Here is a 25,691-nt window from a genome sequence, read left to right on the forward strand (position 1 = left end):
TTAGGCTGGTCCTTGGTTATCAGAAAGTCTTTTTCCTTATCTGAAGGCCTCAGGCTTACTATTCTTTTTTTTTTTTGATAAGTAATTTAAAATTCAATAAAAAGCGCAGAGGGGCGCAACCCTAATACACGGGAAGTATACAAGAGAGCCCCTAAACAGGAGGAACAACTAATAAATTAAGAAAGTCTACAAAAGTAGAAACACCTAGGTGGCAAAGATGGGGAGCTATCCATAGATATAGCGTGTTAAGAAGACGCTTCCTTAAAACTACCATTACAGTCTCGACATCTTCAAAAAGCCTCGCATTCCGCTCCCTCCAAATGCTCCACAAAACACAGTGAGGAACTAAACGCCAAACCTTTTTTGCTAGGCCATGCCCTCGAAAAGCACCCCAAGTAGTCAACAAACCCATCACCGATTGTGGCATGACCCATTCAACTCCAAATAAAGAAAACATAAAACTCCAAAGCTCACGGGCGGTGTCGCAATGAAGTAATAGATGATCAATAGACTCCCCCTTCTTTTTACACATACAACACCACTCAATAACCACAATATTCCTCTTTCGTAGATTGTCATGAGTCAAAATTTTTCCTAAAGCTGCAGTCCATACAAAGAACGCCACCCTTGTCGGAGCCTTAGCACACCATATCTTCTTCCACGGGAATGATGGACCTTCTTTCCGACTAAGTGCTTCATAATATGACCTCACTTCAAAATAGCTCCTTGTAGAGAGGTTCCAAACTAACTTGTCACCCTCTCCTTGTCGAATCGGAGTGGAGTACAACCGCTCGAAGAAAGAGAGCACCATCTCCAACTCCCAGTCCTGTAATTGCCGCGTAAAGAGAACATTCCAATGAATATTGCCATTATGAACAGCCATATTATCTACCACCATAGCCGCTTTGTTCCTCACAAGACTATACAGAACTGGAAAACAAAGCTTCAAAGAAATCTCCCCACACCACCGATCATGCCAGAAACTGATATATGATCCATCCCCTACCACAAACCGAACATAATTGCAAAACTTCTCCCACCCTTTCCTAATATATTTCCAAACCCCTACTCCATAGGAACCCGACACCTCAATAGAGCACCACCCACCCTTTAGGCTCCCAAATTTGGCGTCAATCACCAAACGCCATAGAGCCTCTCTCTCCCTACCATATCTCCACAACCATTTACCTAAAAGAGCTTGGTTAAACAGGGAAAGGTTGTGAACTCCCAACCCACCTGAATGCAACGGAGTACAAATCCTGTTCCATTTCACTAAATGAAATTTGGCCTCATCCCCTATGCCACCCCATAGGAAATCCCTCTGGATTTTTTCAAGACGATTAGCCACCCTCAAAGGAATAGGGAACAGCGACAAGAGATACGTGGGGATATTGGACAGCGTGCTCTTAATAAGAGTCAACCGACCGCCCTTTGACAAATACATACGCTTCCAACCAGCCAATTTCCTTTCCATTTTCTCAATCACCCCTTTCCAAGTAAGAACGGACTTGTAAGAGGCACCCAAAGGCATACCCAAATATGTCATAGGCAGCGATCCAACCCTACAACCCATAAGTTGGGCCAACCCTTCAACATCCTCCACCTCACCAATAGGAACAATTTCTGACTTTCCTAAATTAATCCTTAATCCCGAAACTGCCTCAAAACAAAGAAAAATGCACCTCAGATGTCGAATTTGTTCTTCTTGCGCTCCACAAAAAATCAACGTATCATCAGCAAACAATAAATGATTCACTACTATTGCCTCTAACTCACTATGTCCCACAGTAAAGCCTGTCATCGAACCCTGCTCCATCGCAGCAGCCAGCATCCGACTCAAAGCCTCCATAACCACCACAAATAATAAAGGCGACAGAGGATCACCTTGTCGCAACCCGCGAGAGCTAGTAAAGAAACCCGTCGGAGTTCCATTGACAAGGATGGAGAATCTCACCGTAGAGATACAAAAACGAATCCAAGCTCTCCATTTCTCCCCAAAGCCACAACGTTGTAATAAGTAAAGTAAGAAGTCCCAATTCACATGATCATAGGCCTTTTCCAGATCCAGCTTACACAACAACCCAGAATCCCCTGAACGGATTTGACTATCCACACATTCATTAGCAATAAGCACTGAATCCAAGATTTGTCGACCACCAATGAACGCATTTTGGGTGTTTGAAATAATCTTACCCAACACTGATTTAAACCTGTTCGCAAGGACTTTGGAAATAATCTTGTAAATTCCCCCAATAAGACTGATAGGCCGAAAATCACTCACAACCACAGCATCATTCTTCTTTGGAATCAGAGAGACAAAAGTAGCATTGAAACTCTTTTCAAACTTGCCTCGAGAGTGAAAATCTGCAAAAACAGCCATAATGTCATGCTTTAAGATATCCCAACACTTCTGAAAAAAAGCCATAGTGAAACCGTCGGGGCCCGGAGCCTTATCTCCATTGAAATCTCTGATGACCTCCCACACCTCCTTCTCCTCGAACCCTCTCTCTATCCAGCTACTCTCATCTTCATCAATTGAAAGAAAAGAAAGGCCCTCTACCCTTGGCCGCCAAGAAGAATTCTCAAGCTTACTATTCTTTTGCTCCTCATTCTTCTCTACACTTTTTTTTATTTATATTTCTCTACCGCTGCTCAAAATAATTCAGCCATTACCAGGCCCTCTTTATGCCATATTCATCAAAAGCCCCACTTTCTAGATTATCCATTTTTGGGAAACCTGAATTTCCTTGCTTTACAGAAGTTCGATCCAAGCTCCACCTCTTGATTACAGTCAGTAAATGCCTTTAAAACTTACCCAACCTAACTTCTATTCCACCTATTATTTTTTATTTACAATTTACCCATCAAAAACCATAGTGCTAGACTGTTATATACAGCCAAATCTCCAGTTTTGGTGAGAACAAAATTGTTCCTATCAAAGTAAGTTATAGTTCCACTTTTATTTCTATAGTATATTTGGTTTTAATTTAATTCAATTACAGCATGCCAATTCTTTTGTCACTGTCCTAGCAGAAACCAGACTTTTTTTATTGGGGTGGGGTTGGAGGGGTGGGGGGAAGAGAGACATTTTCACAATTAAATTCGTCATTTAAGCTATTTAGGCTTCAGAAATATGTATTTTCCACAAACAAAGACAGTCAAGCTTAGTGTAGCAGTGGAAAAAACTAGGAAAAGGAAGAAAATATTCAAGCTTATAATCTTTGCAATGCAAGTATGTCATGGCGCATACTATCTTTTCCCAAGTTCCATAACTTAGCTAAAAATTGCCTATTCACCTGCTATGAAGCTTCTTTCTAGACTGTCCACAGCATCAAGAATCACATAATGCATCTCTTTCTCCCCACTCTCCCTCCTCTCTGAAATCTATATTTGTGTAATAATATGCTATATGGGCAGTGAGTTTAAAGTTGTTGAGATTGTGCAGTTGGTTTCAAATAGAATATTATTACAAAGGAAAATGTGTTGAAAAGATTACTGTTCTCCCCTTTCACCTATTATTTCTATTAAATAGAACACCTATAATAATACACATCTGCTAAACCCCACAAATCATGTAGTGCTTACCCATCAACTCAAAAGTTATTATTTAATGGGTAAATTTCTCTCACTTCATTGGACTCTGAAACATACATGGGGCCTCCTTCACGTTTTATGAAATTACAGTACAGTGTAATTTCAGAACTTAAGTCAAAAGAAAATGTAAAATTGACAAACTTATCCCTATATCATTGACAAAAATTTAGAACTATACAACAAAATTGAATAAAGTGAAAATTAAAAGACCTATGCATTCCTCTTATTCTAATTTTAATCACTTTTTCTAAGGGAAAAACAAGCTATATATTATAAGGGGGTCTTAATTATGACTCATCTTGGGGGTTTTTGTGGTTTGTTTCTTGGGTCCTTAGGTTTACTTTTTCCTATTGCTTTGGTTGTTTGTTGGGTTTTCGGGTTAGCCTTAGTTCTCCTTTGTATACCACTTGTGTACTTAGGGGTGCCTTATGCTTCATTTCTCAATAAAACTTTAATTACGTATCAAAAAAATAATTATGACTCATTATACCCAACACTGTGAACATCAACTGGCTTCAAGCAAACCCAATAGGGGATAATGTGACAACAAATCAAGTGGAACGTTAAAAAAAAAAAAACCCAAAAGGACAGATTCAGTGTTGTATTATAGATACTTTCCTGCAGACCCATTCATCCACGCATTCTGGTGGTACTTCATTTCTGAACTCTTACTTCCCTAACTCCAACAAATATTGCAGGTTCTCTTATACAATTTGATTTTTCTATTAACAAAATACTTCTCTGAGCTTATTTCAAATGGCACAACAAATTGGGAAGGTTCCGACATGGAAAACAACATGAAATTCTTCAATCACATAACTGACCAGCTGTAAAAGACAGGAAATCAACACAATGATATTTGTACAAAATAGATTAAATATACCTGAAGTTTTGGTTAGTTTCGTTTGGATTGGGTCCATCTAAAGGCCACCTTTCAGGTTTAAACTTATCCGCATCATCCCAAAGCTTTGGACTACGATGCAGGTTCCAAACAGAAATAAAGATATCCTCACCCCTGTAAATTAATAACAGAAACAGATAAAATATATTGCATTATACTAACTGTATCCAAGACATGGCATTGGACATGAAAGCTACGGTGATAACACCAAACAGAAAACTGAAACAACACGAGACTTAACATGCACAACACAAGAAACTAACAGATTGGGGTTCCAAGACTTGAACCAAGGACCTCCGTAGAGACCTAGGGTCTTATACCATATTAGTATCTGTTATGCCCAATAGAAAATGGGCTTCATAATCATTGCCCTCTATGAGACACTCATTTCTATTTAGAGGAGTGTTTGTAAGATATTCTGAATAGGACAGCTCAATAGGGACTCCTCATCATGCTTCGAGAATATGGACACATCACACCCCTTCTAGAATATGTCCACATCATATTATTCTAATACTCCCCCTTAAGTTGGAGCATATATGTTATATAAGCCCAACTTAGAACATATAAATTCTAACCAGCTATGACATAAGGACTTTGTAAACATATTAACAAGTTAATCGTCAGACTTCACAAATGGTGTACATGCTCCACCCATATCTTGTCCAAGATAAAAATGTTAGTCAACCTCAATATGCTTGGTTTTTTCATGGAACACAGGATTAGAAGCAATGTGCAGAGCTGCTTGATTATCACAAAACAGAGGAATAGGAGTAGGAGCCGAAAAACCAATCACTTGAAGGAAATGTTGCATGTTAGTTCACTAACAATATAGCCATTGCTCTATATTTAGCCCCAAATTTGACCGGGCAACTACAGTTTGTTTCTTAATTTTCCACGTGACAAATGTCCTCCCAAGAATGTACAACCTGTAGTGGATCTACCATCTAAGGGGGATTCTGCCCAATTTGCATCAACAAAACTTTCTACCAAGAGATGTCCATTTTTCCAATACAGTTTACCGAGACCAAGGGATTTATTCAAATATCGAACAATACAAATGACATCCTAATGTGGGATTCTAGGTGCTCCCAAAAACTGGCTTATGAGACTAAGTGCATATGAGATATCTTGTCTGGTAATAGTAGGATAGTTCAACTTTCTAACTACTCTACAAGGGTCTTCAATTAGCTCTCCTTCATTCTTCAAGAGTTTCTGATTTTGGTTCATAGGAACATCAACAGGACGAGCACCCTCAAGTCATGTGTCATTGAGTAAATCCAATACATACTTTTTTTGAGATAGATTGATGCCGATCCGAGATCCAGCCAAGAACCCTCATCTTCTTCAATGAGATTAAAAGACAGTCCATCCAGCTGTGGCCTCCAATTAAATTGTTTTGAGTAGAGTTGAGAATAAAACTGGACTATGTGCTCCCTTATTTCCATAGAATCTGAAGACAAAGACCTATTAACAATTAGAGCATCCACGATATTATATCTTCGATTAGAATTTCCAACCAGTGAAAAAAACTTTGTATTCTTATCACCCTCTTTCAACCGCAGCATCCTAAATTTCTGCCTCCAACTCACTTCTTCATAAAGAAGCAACCTCTCCAAATCCCTAGAATACTCCCCTTTTCTCTGCCTTTCCTCCTCAATCAAGGATCGACCTTCTACAATAATATCAAGCTCTCGAATACCATCCATTAACTCCTTTTTCCTCTTCCCCACATCACCAAAGATCTCTTCATTCCATTCTTTCAAGTCCATTTTCAAAGCTCTCAATTTATGTGCCAACACAAAGCTAGGGGAACCCTGAAAATTGTAAGACTTCAACCACATATTCTCAAACTAAAAATACCGACTTCTCCTACTCGAAACCCCACAATCGAACAACAATAGAAAATGATCGGATAAAAGTCCAGCAAGTCTCCTTTGAACAACATCAGGAAACTGTTCTTCCCAATCACAAGAAAGAAGAAACCTATTAATTCTGGACCAACATTCATTCTCATGATTGTTAGACCACATAAATTGTCCACCCACAAGTGGGATGTCCATAAGGCCCTATTTAAAATCTAAAAATTCCATAATGGCTAGAGAATGATGGGTATCTCCTAATCTCTCACTCAGATATTGAATAGCATTAAAATCTCCCCCAATACACCATGGCTTCTCCCACCAGCTCATAATCCCAGCCAATTCATCCCAAAGTACTCTCTTGTGAATGTCATTATTAGGACCATAATATAATTATAACACTTATATGAGTTAGCATGTCAATAATATAATTAGTTAAAATAATATGCATGCGATATTATTCAACAAAATAATATGTATGTGAATGTGAACATAGCTTTAGTATAAAACCATACGTTAAACCATCCCCCCTCCCCTTGGGGGCTAGTTACTTATAAAAATAAAAAACAAAAAAAATAAAAGCATAGGTTAAAGTCTAAAGGTCAAGTCTTTTTACAAGCAAAAGCATTATTTTAAACATTATGAATAATATTATTATTACAATAATAATAATCATACAAAAAAAAAATTATAATGAAAATCTTAACATGACAATAATATAATTAGTTAAAATAATATGCATGCGTTATTATTCAGCAAAATATTATGTATGTGAATGTAAATATAGCTTTAGTACAAAAGCATAGATTTATGTCTAAAGGTTGAGTCTTTACAAGCAAAAACACTATAATGAAAATCTTAAGATCAAATGATGACGTTGTAATGTTAATTTAATGAAAAAAAAAAAAAAAAAAAAAAAAACTGCTCTATAGCTAGTAAATATGTAAAGGGAATGCTAACCACCCAAATTCATATGGAGGCTAGCATTGTATGCAATTGTCTTGGACAAAAGCTACCTTCAGTCTCAAAGTATTCTCACTTATTAAATAGGATGTAGTATTTTTGACAAACTAGGGATTTGACTCTCTATCTCTCTCTCTTAAGCATCTCAGACCCTTTTGTCCATGAAATGATCACGACAAATCAGCATGAGTAGTCTTCAATCAACCTTAATTATCATGGCAGTAAACATAGCTTTAGTACAAAAGCATAGATTTAAGTCTAAAGGTCGAGTCTTTACAAGCAAAAACATTATAATGAAAATCTTAAGATCAAATGATAATGTTGTAATATTAATTTAATGAAAAAAAAAAAACACTGCGGTATAGCTAGTAAATATGTAAAGGGAATGCTAACCACCCAAATTCATATGGAAGCTAGCATTGTACGCAATTGTCTTGGACAAAAGCTACCTTCAATCTCAAAGTATTCTCACTTATCAAATAGGATGTAGTATTTTTGACAAACTAAGGATTTGACTCTCTATCTCTCTCTCTCTCTCTTAAGAATCTCAGACCCTTTTGTCCATGAAATGATCACAACAAACCAGCATGAATACTCTTCAATCAACCTTAATTATCATGGCAATCACCAACTAGGCAAATCCTCAATCACAAGTACCCATGCAACCCCTAATAAATCACCACTTTTCACAAACGCTTAAGCTGATAGAAATTGATGAATTTAATCATTTAATTTATATTCTAACACTTCCTCTTACGTGTGAACTCAAATTCTCTCATGATAGGTAAAGCCCAACACGTGAAATATTTAATTGAAATATGAGGTGAATGATGGAGACACAGGTCGAACTCAGAACCTCTGCTCTGATACCATATTAAATCACCACTTATCCCAAAAGCTTAAGCTGATAGGAATTGATAAATTTAATAATTTAATTTATATTCTAACAACCCCAACCAACACTAATTTCTTGTTCCTTTCAATTAGTCGCAAGTTGATAGAAACTCATATTTTTCCAAAGATATTCCGACTTTGACGCAAGTTGACATAAACTCATATTGTACATCCATTATAAAATTGATCTTTTCCAACTATTACATCACTGTTTCTGCATACTATCAATGTTCTGCAGTCATGCTCTTTGAAACTGTAACAATTATTGGAGACAAAAGAGGGGGGAAGGGGTGTAGAGTTAAGTAAAGCTGCTATAATTTAATACTCTAGCATTTGTCTTTTATCATTTAGACCCCTCCAAGTAGTGGGCTGATTTATTTGCACGTGATAACAATGTCATCTTTTTCTTTTTCTTTTCGGGGGGGTGGGGGGGAAATAGAGTAATAATAGACATGATCCACTGGCATAGGGTTCTTTTCCGTACCATGGAACACACTTTTCTCCTACTGGATGAAATAGAACACCTGATATAGAATATGGGAGGGACTAAAAGATATTAACAAAAAAATATAAAGAAATACTAAGGTTCTCACTAAAAAGAAAAAAGGTTTTAAGCAAGAAAATTACCAAGAAAAACGTATACTAACTGGCAACAAAACATATCCCTGACAATGAATTAAATAGGGCATACCTTTTTATGGGGTACTTTCCAAGCACATCATCCTCAAGTGAACGACGAATTAATACAGGCGGCTGTGGGTAAAGCCTCAAGGACTGCAAAGAAGTGAAGAGAGTTTAAAAAAAAAGCAATGTCAATGCATGAAAGCAAAAGATTAAGTCCAAAACTGGTTAAAAATATCATCTTCTCACTTCATTGATTACTCGAGTTGCATACTTGAGTTTCTTCATATCTTCAATTGTTGGAAACTGGTCTCCTAGAACAGAATCTACCTACAAAATATAACAATATCACATAAATTAAAATTTTGTCACTCTTCTTTCTTTTGCTACTAATCTCAATGAATGTGAACTTTTAAGATACCTCCTCTTGAAGTTTGGACATGACACTAGGCTCCTGCAGCCAATCAAAAAAGGAAAAATAAAAATAAAAAATGATGACCTTTACAAAGTAGCCACTCGTGCAAGATACATTTGGTGTCTTCATATGCATAAGTACTTACACATATAAGGTTATGGCGTGAACATATATAGCCACACTTGACAAAGAGGAAGATATATATATACATATTTACATATTGCTAGAAAGCTACATTGTTTGTTCTTGATACATAATCTGCATGTAGAAGATACGCCAAAACAATGAATACATCCAGAAGATAGAAACTGTCAATCCAAGGATTACTAGACAAATTTCCTTAAGTTGTGCTTTACACAATTATATTTTCCATTTTAAGCACAGAATTTATCTAATAAAGGAATTTCGAGAACATTAATGCTATAATATTTCCAAATTATTCCAACCTAATGAACTACTACAAACATTTTCCTATTTGGAAGCTGATGTAAACTTGTATATGCACTCTACGAAATAACTAGCCCTAACCATACATTACCTTGGAGAGAAGATAAAAGGTCCATGTTAATACCGCTGCTGATGTTTCATGCCCAGCTATAAGCATTGTCATCAAGTCATCACGGAGTTGCTTGCTTGAAACCTGCAGACAATTGAGAGGAAAGCTTCAATCAATTGTACTGGAACAAAAATATTTGACAATCTCTAGTACCATACATCATCTCCTGAGGCCAAAAGGAAGTGAAGAATACTCGGATCTTGTTCATTCACATATTCCTCATGAAACTGAAGCTCTTCTTCATCAACCATCCTCTGCAGATGAAGAGATAAAATATTCATATTAACGAGAACTGGCAAACTTAGCAGTCAAGTACGTGCAAAAGGTCTGAAAAAACATTATGATGATTCATGGGTTTACAATTCAATATTTTTTTTTATAAGTAAATAAAGTTTTATTGAAAGCGTAAGGCGCCCCTAAGTACACAGGAAGTATATACAAGGAAACGCCTAAGAAGGCAAAGAAAATCGAACAAGAAAATCAAAATAACTAATCGACAAGGGTGACAAAAAGGCCACCGTCCAAAGATATAGCATATGAAGGAACGAGGCAACAATATCCTCCAAGGAATTCTCCATGTCTTCGAAACACCTAAGATTTCTCTCATTCCAAACATACCAAAAAACGCAAATTGGCATCATCTTCCAAACCGCAACACTCCTTGGCCTTCCAGCCTTTCACCAACAGGAAAATAAGTCGATAACTCTTTCTAGGCATGACCCAAGACATACCAAACCGAGAAAAAACATGATTCCACAAAGTGGAAGCCACATCACAGTGAAGAAAAAGGTGGTCCACAGATCCTCCATCTCTCTTGCATAAGTAACATCTATCCACAATAATGATTTTCCGCTTCCTGAGGTTGTCTACTGTAAGAATCTTGCCTAAGGCTGCCGTCCACGCAAAAAAAGCAGCCCTCAAAGAAGCCTGAGTCTGCTACACACTCTTCTAAGGAAAGCATCGACCTTCAAACCCAACCAAAGGGCTGAAGAAGGACTTGACCTTGAACACATCTTTCTTGGAAGGGACCCATCAGAGCCTATCTGCACAATCTCGACTCACCAAGGCTGAATGTAGCACCTAAAAGAATGAAGCAAAGACATCCACTTCCCAATCATGCTTCTCTCTAACAAAGCTCACGTTCCACTGAATACAGCCACCCAAAACCTCCATATTATCCACAACGGAAGCATCCTTGACCCGAGTAATACCAAAAAGAACAGAAAAAGCTTCCTTCAACACCATATCCCCGCACCACATATCATGCCAAAAATTTGTCCTAATCCCATCCCCCACCTCAAATCTAGTAAAACCAGAGAAAATCCCCCACCCTTTCCTAATATTCTTCCACGGCCCCACCCCAAAGGGACCTCCAGGCTCGCGGGAGCACCACCCACCCCACAAACTGCCAAACTTGGAATCCACCACAACTCTCCACCAAGCATCTCTCTCAATTCCATACCGCCACAACTATTTGCTTGACAAAGCGCGGTTGAACATCAACAAATTCTAAATACCCAGCTGCCCTTCTGAAATTGGGATACACACCTTCGACCAACTTACCAAGTGAAATTTAAACTCTTCACCAATTTCACCCCAAAGAAAATCCCGTTGTAACTTCTCTAAGCGAGTAGCAACACTCCCCCGGGATAAGGAACAGAGACAAAAAATAAATAGGTACATTGGCAAGAGTACTCTTAACAAGGGTGACTCTACCACTCTTGGAGAGGCATAACCTTTGCCAACTAGTCAGTTGATGCTCTATCTTCTCAATAACCCCGTCCCAAATATGAGTGGACTTATACGAAGCCCCCAAAGGAAGACCAAGGTACTTCGCCGGCAAAGAAGCAATCACACACCCTATAATGTCGGCTAGCCTTTCCACTTGATCAACATTCCCCACAGGAATTAAATTTAACTTTGCCAAATTAACCTTCAAACCCAAAGCAGCTTCAAATAGGAGGAAGAGACTCCGTAAATGACGCAACTGAGAAGAATGAGCAATACAAAAAATTAGAGTGTCATCTGCAAACAAAAGATGCGAAAAATCTGCATTACCAACTTTGAAACCTTCCAAACCCCCACTAACCGCATCAAAAATCATATGGCTCAAAGCCTCCACAAACACAAATAAACGGGGAGACAGAGGGTCCCCTTGTCTCAAACCTTGGGAGCTACTAAATAACCCATAAGGAGATCCATTGACTAACACCGAAAACTGCACAGAAGAAATGCAATAAGCAATTCAGGAACACCATTTATCCCCAAAACCACACCGTTTTAGCATATACAACAGAAAGTCTCAATTTACATGAACGTATTCTTTCTCCAAATCCATTTTACACGACACCTGGTTCCCCCGATCTAATTCTACTATCAAGACATTCTTTAGCAACTACCTACCTTAATGAAGGCACTCTGAGATTTGGATATGACCTTCTCCAACACCGACTTCAATTTGTTTGCTAGAACTTTAGCAATGATCTTGTAAACACCTCCCATAAGACTTATAGGCCGAAAATATTTGAGGGAAATCACACCAGGAGCCTTTGGAATAAGCGAAATGAACGAAGCATTCAAACTTTTCTCGAACCAACCTCTCGCATGAAAGTCATGAAACACCGCCATAATGTCCGAGCTCAAGACATCCCAACATGCTTGGAAAAATGCCATAGAAAACCCATCAGGGCCTAGAGCCCTGTCACCATTCATAGCTGACACTACCTTCCTAACCTCTTCCTCCATGAAAGCTCTCTCCAACCAGCTGGCTTCAAACTCTAAAATAGAATCAAAAGATAACCCATCCACCATAGGCATCCACCGAAATGGCTCAGAAAATAGCTTTTGATAGAACTGGACCACGTGCTCACCTATTTCTGACTGGTTAGAAGAAAGAGTATCTCCAATCAATAAAGATTCTATAGTGTTGTACCTTCTATTAGAGTTGGCTATGGAATGGAAGAATTGAGTACATTTATCCCCTTCCTTTAGCCACATCACCCTCGATTTCTGCCTCCAACTTACTTCCTCTAAAAGAGAAATCCTTTCTATCTCGCTGACAATCTCTGTCTTCTTTAGTATCTCCTCCTCAACTAGAGCCCTACTACTTTCAATAGAATCAAACGCCTGAAGTTCTTCAAATAGCTTCCTTTGTTCCTCTCTACACTACCAAACCCCTCTTCATTCCATTTCTTCAAATCCTATTTCAAAGCCTTGAGTTTACAAGCAAGGATATAACTAGGAGTACCTTGGAACGAATAAGAATCCCACCACTGTTTCGCCCTTTCCACAAAACCATCCGCTTTAAGCCACATGTTCTCAAATTTGAAAGGCCTTTTCCCCCTAGAAACGTCGACGCAATCGAGAAGAATCGGGAAGTGGTCTGAATAGAGGCGGGGAAGCCTCTTCTGAGAAACCACAGGAAACCAAGCTTCCCAATCTGGGGAGACTAGAAAGCGATCAATCCTAGACCAAACGAGAGGATCAAGCCTGAGCGACCAAGAATAAGAGCCCCTAGCGAGAGGAAGATCCATGAGACCCTGATCAAAGATGAAATCAGAGAAATCTCTCATAGCAGACAAACTACCCTCTCCAGATCTTTCACTAGGGAACCGAGTAAAATTGAAATCACCCCCTATACACCATGGCATGCTCCACTAACTGAGAATCCCAGCCAGCTCATCCCAAAGAAGTCTCCTATCATAATCAGAATTCGGACCATAAACACCTCCAAAGGCCCAGACTAATCGATCCACTACATTCCTGAAGGAAACTGCAAGAGTGAATTCCCCCCCCCCCCCCCCCCCCAAAAAAACATCAATCTTCTCCACTACCCTTTTATCCCATATGATCAAGATGCCCCCTGAGGCCCCACAAGAATCTAAACAGCACCAATCCAAATGATTGCAGCCCCATAAGCTTCGCACAAAACTTCTCGACATACCCTGAACCTTGGTTTCTTGGAAGCAAATAATATCCACATTCCAATCCCTGAGCAAGTGACTTATCCTTAGACGTTTGCTCCACTCGTTCAGCCCCCTCACATTCCAAGAAAGAATCCTAGGCTTCATGACACAACTTGATGTCCCTTCACCTTCCTTCTCCCGTGACTTAAGCATGAACCTCTCGCATTGTAATTGATAGAACACTTCAAATTTTTAACCTCCCTTCTGCCCTTCGTTCCACAGCCTGACATGGCTCCCATTGCTCCATTACGACGTTCCGCTTCAATATGAGTCAATAGAGCCAAAAATTGTAGCTTATGAGCCTCATACGAAATCCCTACGATGGTATAAATGGCATTTGCACACTGAATAACCCAGTCGGAGTAACCTGAAAAAACCCCCGATTTTGTAGATTAGGAATTGAGAGGTGACACCCACCTGCATCTCCTTCCATTTCAGCCGAACCACATACTGCCTTCCCACTTCCTGCCACTTCAATAGGCCGAGCTTCCTCTTGAAACACGACCATCTCTGCACACCCAGAGGGCTGGCTGTTGGAATTCCCAACAACCCTTTTCTTCAGAGACTGAAGGTGGGGAAAGTAATTCAACGGTAGTCCCAACCCAGACAACCCAGAGACAGCCGGATCCTCTGCAGCGCTCCTTTGCCAAGCTGGAATCCCCCCACCGACACTTCCTGAACAAGAACCAAGCTGAGATAACACTGCACATTCATCCACCCTACTCTTGCTCACCGACTGATTCCACTCCAAATGAACCCTTACTGGCGACATAACTTCCCTCGGATCGCTGGAAGCCTCCTCAGACATCAAACCCATGAACGAGGGACCCACCGAACCAACCACCGAGAGAGGTCCAATAGAAAACGGCTTCCCCTGTAGCAAAACTCCACTAACGACAGCCAGAACCACCTTCTCCGACGCGGTCTGCACTGAACAAACCTTCACAGGCAACTTCACAGCTCCCTGATTCTTGCCGGAATCTCCACCAGACAACGAACCCACCGCAGAAGGGTGGCCTGAACGCCCCAAAGAATCTTTCCCCACGTCACTCAACGGGAGAAAAATCTCTGGTGGACGCACGACAGGAGAAAACCCACCCGCTGACAACAACACGCCTAGGTTATTGACCTGACCCGTGTCTAAAAATTCTTTTGTATGGACCGACCCACCTGTGGCAAGGGCTTTCCCTTTTGGGTCTGGCTTCTATCTCACACCCGAGTCCACCAGCAGCTGCTTTCTCTTGGGCTTGAAAACTTTAGTAAGTGGTTTACAAGCCCCTAAAGGCTACTTTGTGGGTGCATTTCCTCCTGGACTAGGCTTGGTAGTATTAGAACACTCCCTACCCAAAAGCCCATCCTCAGCTAAGTCCAACTTCTTCAAGCAGACACCTATCTCTTCTTTTAGCTTCAGCAACGTCTCCCTCAAATTGAGGAGATCGAGGCTTTCACCAAAATGGAGGTGCCTGTGATGTGAGTCAGAAGCCACCCCTCCCATCACAGCCTGCTGGTTAGAGACCGTTGGGCCACAGCTCGAAGTGAGAACCTTCACCGGATCATTGGACAACTTCACCGGAGCCGAATTTCCTTTCGCCGGATATGCTCCTACTCGACACCGGCACTCGGGCAGTCTTGTCCATGGAAACTGCCTTCGACAAATCTCTCACCCATTTAGGCACCCTAGCAACCGACCCAGAACACTCACCGAGATTTTCCTCCAGCGGTGGCAAATTCTTCTACAATACCTCTGCGTAACTCCTCCTTCCCCTCATTGCCTGAACCTCCGGAATTGCTGGCACCCCACTACCTCTTGTTTTGAATTGCTCATTAACCGACCATAAAGCCGAACCAAAATGGTCCTAGCCTTTTCCACGTCTTCCTTTTGGAATTAGGACCGCAACCCTTTTCCTTCCGCCGTCGTGCTCCTCAACCATCAAGAAGCCACCGTGCCTGTTAAAGTAATGCTAGGCAATGATCCTTGGGAATCCTGCTTGGGCTTGATTCCAAAATACCTGAGAGTCTTCTACTACCACCAACTCCTCAAAGATACAAACCAACCACGCTATCTCATCTCTATCCATGAGAATAGACCTCAATTTTCCTCTGCAAATCTCAAAAAGTTTCCGATTTTCAGAAAATAGCCACAAGGAGCTATTGAGTTTGATATCAACCATTCATATCTTCTTCAATAACAAGATAACATACACTTTCATGAGTACAAGAATTGAAGATTTTGCAGTATATTATACAATAATTTACAAAACTTTTAAGCAAACATTGCCTAGTTTAGTAACTATCACAAGCTCCCTCTTTCATCTTTAACAACGCCAGCAATCATAAGTTCCTAAAGGAATTGTTGAAGGATAGGGGCATTTATATCTTCCCACCCAAGATCGTATTTTTGCAATATCAGCACTAGGTAGAGGCCTTTTTTGACAAGGCCAGAATTCTACACAAGTTCCACCATAAAGAATCTCCAAATTCCAATTTTGACAATTCTTTTTGTAACACTGATGCATTATGTAACTATAATTGAGCTGTATTATAAATATGGTTATTGTGTTTGATTAGGATTTTACCAGAAATGAACTAAGATTTGAGTAGGTAAAATTTTTTATTTTTTAATAAATTCATTTCAAAGTGATACCATCTTGGTTTAAACCCTGGAAAAAGTCTATTGAACCAATATCCAAACAATAGGAAAGGGGTGATACGGTTAGAAGATAGTTAGGATTCAAAGAATATTATATTTAGATATAACTCTTCTTAGGGTTAAGTTGTAAGCATTAAAGGTGGCAGAACTTTCTTTCCGACTGCTTTCATGCTTTTAGCAGGTGGCACTTTGCATCATGCCTCACCACTTGGAATCAATAGTTGAGGACCTTACCTTACATATTGCGATCAGATCATCGAGTATATCATTAATCAATTTGAGCGCTGAAGCAACCTTTCTCTGCCGGGGTGACAAGTCTTTCCATATTGGAATCTCCCAGAAAGGAATTGGAGCAACACTCCGATCTTCTGCTTCTCTCAGGACAGTGTAAACTGCCTGGTTTAGCCAAAATACATATATATGAAGCATTAAATGAGCAAACTTAACAAATAATGATGGAAGCTGCAAAACTGAACTTCAAGAAACTGAAGATAAAAGGGTGGGGGAACAAAGGAATACCTCAACTATCCCAGTATCATTTGTTAAGGAATCAAAATCGTAATTAAATACTGCTTTTCCAATAATATCCAATGTCAAACGCGAGAAAAGTGACTCCATCTCAACATCTTCCCCATCAGATGCAGCAGCATCAAGCTTTTTGCAAAGCCTATCTGTAGCTTGTCCGAAGAGGTTAATCATAGCAGCCACATACTACATATCAAAATTTAAAAAACATAAACAAAAAAAGAAAAGAAAAAGTCACTAGGGTGAGTCATAGAAGATGGAAGTAACATGATTTTGGTTCTCTTTGTCCAAATCATATTTCTAACAAGAATATTACCTAGTTTACATAATATTTTAGTAAATTGGAAGGTCAGCCTCAATTTGGACATTAAACAATATTCAACAAAAATTGGAAGGCTTAGACTCTATCTCTCTCATGGAGTGTGCAATGTCATGCCTCATTCTTTGGCCATTGAGAACACTTAACTGAACTGTACAATTAACTTATGAAAAATATTTAAAGGAAAGACGTACATCACAAGAACATGGGAACTTTGGTAGGTGAACAACATAAACACCAAATCCATAAATCACTTGAGTTACCTTCTTATGCAATGCTGGCACTATAGCACGTCTTCGGACACGCCATATCTCCCCATCAGCTGGGATGAGCCCCTTCCCCATGACAAATTCTAGAATTTCAGCCAAGATACCCTGACATCAAAGAGTTAACAGCAGCTATGAGAGAGAGAGAGAGAGAGAGAGAGAGAGAGAGAGAGAGAGAGAGAGAGAGAGAGAGAGAGAGAGAGAGAATAAGCAATTAGGGAAAAGGTCAACTGGTTTACCTTTGAATAAGCCTTTGAGTTATCCCTCAATATATGTTTTGAGATGGAAGGATCAGAAACTATTAGAAATGACTACAACCAACATCAAGGGTCAATCAAAAATCCATAAGCGACATGCGCTATTAATAATCTAGTAAATTCAAGGCGAATGGATGTTGAAATAAGAACAAACAAACCTTTGGTCCAAAGTTCAACCTGAAAATTCCACCATATCTGAGGTAGAGCTCATACAAGGGAATGAAAAAGGCCTCACTTCGAATGGCACTAATTAATCCTTTTGCCTCCGGAATCTTTGCATACTCTTCATGGGTATCAACCCAACCGAATAAAAATTCCAGAATTGCACTAGGAACCCCAAACTTTGACAAACTCTTCTTTACTACAGATGGAAAACTTGTACCCAAAATAAAAATAAAAAATAAAAAAACAACAAATGAATAAGTATGAATCTGTAAGATGGTCACATACATGTATTTGAAGGCAGAAATGACGTGAAGATTTATTCTTGACTGAATTCAAAACAAAACAAAAAAAAAAAAAAAAAAAAAAAAACACATATTCAAGCCTCCAAGATTAAATTTTGAATCCATAAGTCTTCTTATCAAGATTGGTGTTGAAACGCATACCTAAGTGAAATAAAACAAAGGATATGTAATGGGCCCGGTGATAAAGGTTGCAACGACAAGATTTTGGTAAGAAGGGAATGGTGCGAAGAGAATGGGTTTCAAATTAGGGTTGCAATTTGATTAGGGTTGGAAACTAATCGCATAGAAAGGGAGGAGCTCGGGAATGGGGAAACAGATGGCATAATCTGAGGTTTTTGAAACAGGTGGATGCATCTGAAGGAAGGCGTATGGAGTGTTAAGGGGAGTGCTAAAGGAATCTAGAGGAAAGCGTGTGGAATAATAATGGAAGGTGTATGTTGCTGTATTAGAGAGTAAATTTAGTTTTACTGAAAGCGTAAAGCGTCCCTAAGTAAACTGGAAGTATACAAAAGCAAACACCTAACTAGGAATGGAAAAACCGACAAGGAAATTGGCAAAACTAATCGACAGTGGGGACAAAAAAGCCACCATCCAAAGATACAGAATATGAAAAAATGAAGCTAAAATATCCTCCATGGAACTCTCCAAATCCTCAAAACACTTAAGATTTCTTTCTTTCCAAGGACATCAAAAAATGCAGATTCGCACCTTCTTCCAAATCACAGCACTCCTCGGCCTTCCAAACTTCTACCAACAGACAAACAAGTCGAAAACTCTTCTAGGCATGACCCAAGACATACCAAATCGAGTAAAAAGGGTATTCCACAGAGCGGAAGCCACATCGCAATAAAGAAGAAGGTGATCCACTAATTCACCATCTCTCTTGCACAAGCAACATCTGTCCACAGGACCACAATGATGATATGCATCTTCCTGAGATTATCCACAGTAAAGATCTTGTCTGGGGCTACCGACCATGCAAAAAAATCCGCCCTCAAAGGAGCTTGAGTCCGCCACACACTCTTCCAAGGGAAGCGTCTACTTTCAGAGCAGGCCAAAGAGCTGAAGAAGGACTTGACCTTGAACAATGATTTCTTGGAAGAGACCTACCAAAGCCTATCAACACGATCTCTACTCACAATGACCGAGTGCAATACTTGGAAGAAGGAAGCAAAAACATCCACTTCCCAATCATGCGCCTCTCCAACAAAGCTCACATTCCACTAAGTAAAACCGCCCAAAATCTCCATATTATCCACAGCTAAGACATCCTTCACATGAGCAATACCAAAGAGATCAGGAAAAACTTCATTTAGAATCGTATCTCCGCAATACAAATCATGCCAAAATTTTGTCCCCCACCTCAAAACTAGCAAAACCAGAGAAAGTCTCCCACCCTTTCCTGGTGTTCTTCTACAACCCCACTCCAAAGGCACCTATAGGCTCAAGAGAGTGCCATTTGTAATCCTAGGTGGATTAAATTGCCATGTAATTGCTTAGTTAGATAAGATTATCGGGCTGTTAGTCATTTATTGTTTCTTTATCATATTATTTTAGTTAGTTAGGCCCGACGAGTAGGGAGGTGGTTAAGTTAGGCTTGTATAAAAGGCCCATGGGGGAAATGTAAAAGCAACTCTAGAGAAATATAAACACTATGTTTTGGAGATTGACTAGCCCAAACCAAGTCACTCTCTCAATTCTTTCTTCTTTTCATTTTCTTTCTTCTTCAATTCACCAATTACACTACAAATCATCAAAGAATTACATTCTTGACTGAAAAATAAACAAGCACAGTACAAGTGGGATCAGAGCAAATCATCCTATAATGGTTGAAGGTACACTCTTCTCTCAACTGACAGAATCAATGGCATATGTAGGGTTGTACAAGCGGTGGCAATTAGTGATTATTGCCTCTAACCGTACCGCCTTAGGTGGTTAGCAGTTTTGAGTAACCACACTGCCCATGCAGGATGGGCAGTTACCAACAACCCTCATCGCCGCTTAGCGATTATTTATACCCAAACCACATTGCGATAACCACATGTCAGGTATGAGTCCTTTGGATTTCAAAAAAAAATAAAAAAGGTATGAGCCTTTTGGGCCTCTTTTAGGGCCTGCTTTAGATAGTTTTCAGACAATTTTGTCTGTTTTAGTGTTTTGGTATGATACCCTATACCAAAACGAAGTCGTTTTGCTATATTATTATTATTATTATTATTATTATTATTATTATTATACGGGAAAAATACAATTTAGCCCCCCAAACTACCAAGGCTTGCACTCTGGCCCCTCAAACTACTAAAATCTTTGAAAAAGACCCATTTTGACAAAAAAAATCCCCATAATACCTCTATCATGTGTCAATTTTCAATTGAAAAAAATTCAAAAAAATCAAAAAAAAATTCAAAAAATTCAAAAAAATTAAAAAATTAGAAAAAAATGAGAAAATTTAAAAATTTTAAAAATAAAAATAAAATTTTAAAAATAAAAATAAAAATAAAAAATAATAATAATTTTTTTAATTTTTATGAATTTTTTTGAAATTTTTTTATTATTTTTATTATTTTATTATTATTTAATTGAAAAATGACACGTGGCAGGGTTTTTTGAGGATAATTCGCCAAAATGGGTCTTTTTCAAAGGTTTTGGTAGTTTGGGGGGCTAGAGTGTAAGCCTTGGTAGTTTGGGAAGCCAAAGTGCAAGTCTTGGTAGTTTGGGAGGCTATCTGGAGAAAGAATGGTAGTTTGGAGGACTAAATTATATTTTTCCCTAAATAAAATATAGAAGGTTAGTAGTTATTAACCGCATCCACCTAACCTACTACAGCTAACTGTACTACCCAAGGCGATTAGTTGGACAAAGCCAACCACCGCCCACACATGCGGTTGTTGGCCTGGATGCAGAGGAATTTGGTGTTTTTACTACTTTGGATGCATTTGTCAAACCTCTTCAAGTGAGGTTTGGACTAACAGCCTATGATGATCCAATGGAGGCACTCGCTAGGCTATAAGATAGGTTACTTCAATGTCTGCATATAGGGTAAAGTTCAGAGTTTATCCAACAGGCTGATAGAGTTGTCTGAAAGGAACAAATCAAGTTTTTTTCCAAGTGTGGTGAATGATGTAATAAGGCTACCTATAAGAATGCTCAAGCCAACTATCCTAAATGCTCAATTCAAGAAGAGTGTGTGTGGAGCAGCAAAAAGGCTATGAGGTCTTTGGGGAGTTTAGTGGGAAGAGTACAACCACAAGGATCCCAAAAATTTCCGAGTCCTCCGAAATCGCAAAACAAGAACAAGGTCCCTATACATAAGATTATTTCATCTCAGATGCAGGAGAGAAGTGATAAAAGATTGAGATATGATATTTTGCCACCCAAAGACACAACTATTGACTTTTTTTGCTTTTTTAATTAAAAAAATATATATATATATATATATATATATAGACCCCAACCCATTTACATGGTTTTGTATTTTTTTTAAATTAAAAAAAAAAAAAAAAAAAAAAAAAAAAAAAAAAAAGAAAGAAAGAAGAAGAAGAAGAAGAAGTCAATAGTTGTGTCTGGGGTGGCCAAATATCATTTCTCTAAAGGATTATGCTATTATTGTGATGAAAATTGTCATCCAAGCCACAAATGCAAGGTTCCTAAATCGTACATAATAAAAGGTATGGATTTTTCCAAGGATGAGAGGCAAGAAGATTACATGGAAGTTGGAAAAGAATGCATGGGAGGCTTTGTATCTGTCAAGGGAGTTGTAGAAGAACTGGGTGAATTTCCTGAGATATCTCTTCATGCCATTACTAGTTCATGAAGTACTCGAACCACAAGGCTATTGAGGCAATTAAGAAATTAATGGGTGGTAATACTTGTTGATACAGGTATTACCCATAATTTTATGGATGATTCTGTGGTAACTAGAAGTCAGTTACCAATCCAGAAAATGGAGTAGATACAAGTTAAGTTGCTAGTGGGGAGAAGATCAGTAGTGAAAACAGATGCAAAGATGTCAAGTTCAAGGTGCAAGGTAACATTTTTGTCACTGAATTTCACATATTAACTTTAGGGGGTTGTGATGTGGTCTTAGGAATTCAGTGGCTTAGAAACTTTGTTCCTATTTTATGTGATTTCTTAAAGTTGACTATGGACTTTAGCTACATGGGAAGGACAATAATTTTGAAGGGTTTTAACCCAACTGGAACCACATGATTGACGAGAAAGAAGTTCGTAAGAAGTACAGGGCAGAAAAGAGAGGAGTTTTATTACAACTCCATGGTCAAAAAGATTCTTCTTTTAAGAAAATGAGCAAATCCTAAAAATTTTATGGGAATTTGAAAAGGTGTTTGCAAAACTTAAAGGACTTCCTCCTAACAGAAACCATGATCATCAAATCAATTTGAAAGAGAGGTCACAACCTATACGCGTTACACCTTACAGGTACCCTACTATCAAAAATTAGAAATTGAGAAGATTGTTCGGGAGTTGCTAAAATATGGGGTAGTTAGGCCAAGTCAATCCCAATTCTCTTCTTTTGTTTTATTGGTTAGGAAAGCGGATGGAAGTTGACGCACGTGCATCGATTATCGGGCTTTAAACAAGGGAACCGTTGAGGATAAATATCTTATTCTTGTAGTGGATGAGTCGCATGGATCCACTATTTTTTCTAAGATGGATTTACGATCTGGTTATCACCAGCTCGGAATGAGGGAGAAGGATATTCATAAGATTACTTTTCATACTCACGAAGGTCCATGATGTCTTTCGACCCTATTTGAGAAAGTTTGTGATTGTGTTTTTTTACAACATTTTAGTCTACATTCATAGTCGAGAATATCACTTGACACATCTAAGAACTATTTTGGGAACTTTGTGCTAAGAGATCCAAGTGTTAGTTTGGCTGCCTGAAATCAAGTACTTAGGTCACATAATTGCAAAAGAGGGTGTTAAGGCTAACCCGGCAAATATAGTTTCAATGCTAAATTGGCCTTTTCATGGACATCTTAAGTCACTAAGGGGTTTTGCTGCCTACGCCATGCTTTAGTCCTCTTAGCCCTTTCTAAGTTTAACAAGTTATTACAGGAAGTTTATCCGGGGTTATGGACTGATAGCTACCCCATTGACTTCACTAGTGAAGAAAGATTCTTTTAAGTGGGCTGACTCAGCTAGAGAGGCTTTCCAAAACCTCAAAGTTGCAGTCAACTAGCCCACCGGTGTTAGTCCTTCCTGATTTTACTAAAACTTTTGAGATTTAATGTGATGCATCTAGTGAAAGGGTAGGACTGTGTTGATGCAAAGATAATAGGCCACTTGCCTTTCTAAGTCAAGCCCTAAAGGGAAGGGCTCTGCATATGTCAACTTATGAAAAGTAACTACTGTCGTTGGTACTTGCTGTGCCTATTTACTAGGGGAACCATTTACAGTTCGAACAGATCATCATAGTCTGAAGTTCCTCCTAGAGCAGAAAGTTGGTACTCCCTCTCAACAAAAATGGGTTTCTAAGTTGTTGGGTTACGATTTTGTAATTGAATACAACAAAGGTAAGGATAATAGAGTTGCAAATGCACTGTTCAGGAAATGCACTGATACAGAAGACTCTAGTATTTCTGTCATTCTTTTCTGGACCCTACATGGATTGAAGACTTGAAGGCTACTTATTCACAAGATGTCAACATCCAAGAAATCCTATTGAAGCTGCAAGAGGGGAAACTATACGGAAAGGGTTACAGTTTCAGGAATGGTCTACTCTTCAAGAATGGCAGAATATTTCTTGGGTGAGGAATCTGGACTTAAAGACAGGATTTTACACCATGTTCACAGTAGCCCAACTGTTGGACAGTGTACACTCACTCAAGAGTATCGCAAAACCCTACAGAGAGCTAAGGCTATTTTATTTGGTCTAGGATGAAAGAGGGTATCAAACAGTTCATCAGGGAATCTGACGCTTGTCAAAGAAACAAGACAGAGACTCTAAATCCTGCTGGGTTATTACAACCCCTACCAATTCCTACTAGGATTTTGTCTGAAATCTCAATGGATTTCGTAGAAAGACTATCGAATTCTAATGGCTACAATGTGATTATGATAGTATTTTTTAATAAGCTTATAATCAAACTGTTTTTTTCTTTATAAGTTGTGATAGATTTTGAGATTCTGGTAGTATTTGATAGATTAACAAAATATGCTCATTTCATTTCAGTCATGCATCCCTACACAGCATCTAAGATAGCAATGTTGTTCATGGTTAACATTTCTAAACTACATGGGATATCTTGCCATATAAGCATATCCACACAATTATTTAACACGATAAGGTAGATTAATACGCAAACACAATACTTCCCGCAATAACCATGCTAAGAGAAACAAAAGGGTCATCGTACATTCCAAGGTTATTATACAAAGTATACCCAGATTTCTCGACAGTGAATTCCCCCGACGCAATCCGAGCAGACAACTCGGCACGCCGTTTCTCTTCCTGCAGCCGTTCAACACTCTTGACACCGTCGTCCACTGAGTCAGGCTCCCTCCCATTCGAATAAGCGCATGCGAGAGAAGATAATCGACACAAATCTGCAAAACACACAGAAACAGACACACACATACAGAGGGCGAAAAGAGCAAAACATAGAGGTCATATTTGCTAGAAAAGAAACATGAAAAAAGAATTGTGGAGCGGGACCGACCAGATTGTCTTGGGGTGTACGAAGAGGAAGTTGGGGTAGTGGGTTTGAAGCCGCAGATATGAAGAGGTCTGGTGGAGGGGGAGACTGGCGCCCGGAGCAGAGGGAAATGGGCAGCCATGTCTAAAGATGATGAATCCGAGGTGTGGCGGAGATGAATTAATTCCTCATCTGAAGAGAGTGAGTGTGTGAAAGAGAGAGAGAGAGAGAGAGAGCGGCAGAGGAGGGCTGTGAAGATAAAGCTGCCGAATGCTAAAACTAAAAGACAGGACGGAATCTTTTCGAGACTTTTTGTCCCCTTGGCGCTTGAGATCCTTAGATACCAAACCGAAAACCCAACCGCCCGGACAGCTTACAAAAATTTAAAAAAAAAAAAAAAAAAAAAAAAAAAAAAAAGCCACTTTTTCAATTTCGTTTGTTTAGTTATTTATTTATTTTGATTTTAGTTTTTTAGATTAATTTTTTATTGTAATTTTTAAGAAAATAAGGATATTTTAGGAAGAGCAATAAAAAAGTGATTTTTTTTTTAATACGAAATTGTAATTTGATGTATCAAACTGTCACTCCTATGTCACATTGTGGGGCTTTATTGAAAATAGTTAGTAGTTGAGGGGGCTTTTCTATATTTGTCCATATTTTTTACTTTAATTTCATACCTTTTGCATCGATAATTCATTATTCACTTTTTTACTCTTTTTTTAAAAACATTATTTTTTTTATAGGGAAAATTACATAAAAACTCATAAACTACCAGCC

At 38.9% G+C, this 25,691-nt stretch overlaps 1 protein-coding gene across 2 annotated transcripts in view; it reads right to left on the reverse strand.

The window, feature by feature from the left end:
* LOC133852155 (protein LUTEIN DEFICIENT 5, chloroplastic) overlaps positions 1-25,209 on the reverse strand; it is a 28,211-nt gene extending 3,002 nt beyond the window's left edge. Inside the window, exons 1-13 of one of the 2 annotated variants that reach the window (XM_062288841.1) lie at positions 24,939-25,208; positions 24,663-24,825; positions 17,947-18,163; positions 17,771-17,842; positions 17,529-17,639; positions 16,941-17,132; positions 16,656-16,817; positions 9,965-10,060; positions 9,789-9,890; positions 9,257-9,289; positions 9,085-9,165; positions 8,906-8,988; positions 4,478-4,609 (exon numbers count right to left, since the gene is read on the reverse strand). In XM_062288841.1, coding sequence (XP_062144825.1) covers positions 4,478-4,609; positions 8,906-8,988; positions 9,085-9,165; positions 9,257-9,289; positions 9,789-9,890; positions 9,965-10,060; positions 16,656-16,817; positions 16,941-17,132; positions 17,529-17,639; positions 17,771-17,842; positions 17,947-18,163; positions 24,663-24,825; positions 24,939-25,056 — 1,562 coding nt within the window. In that variant the 5' untranslated portion in view covers positions 25,057-25,208. Of the gene's footprint in view, positions 1-4,477; positions 4,610-8,905; positions 8,989-9,084; positions 9,166-9,256; positions 9,290-9,788; positions 9,891-9,964; positions 10,061-16,655; positions 16,818-16,940; positions 17,133-17,528; positions 17,640-17,770; positions 17,843-17,946; positions 18,164-24,662; positions 24,826-24,938 lie in introns of both variants that reach the window. The other variant, XM_062288842.1, reaches the window with a different exon arrangement.
* Between the last annotated feature and the right edge of the window lie 482 nt (positions 25,210-25,691).

Source organism: Alnus glutinosa, chromosome 12, assembly GCF_958979055.1.
Source record: "Alnus glutinosa chromosome 12, dhAlnGlut1.1, whole genome shotgun sequence".
Taxonomy (NCBI): Eukaryota; Viridiplantae; Streptophyta; class Magnoliopsida; order Fagales; family Betulaceae; genus Alnus; species Alnus glutinosa.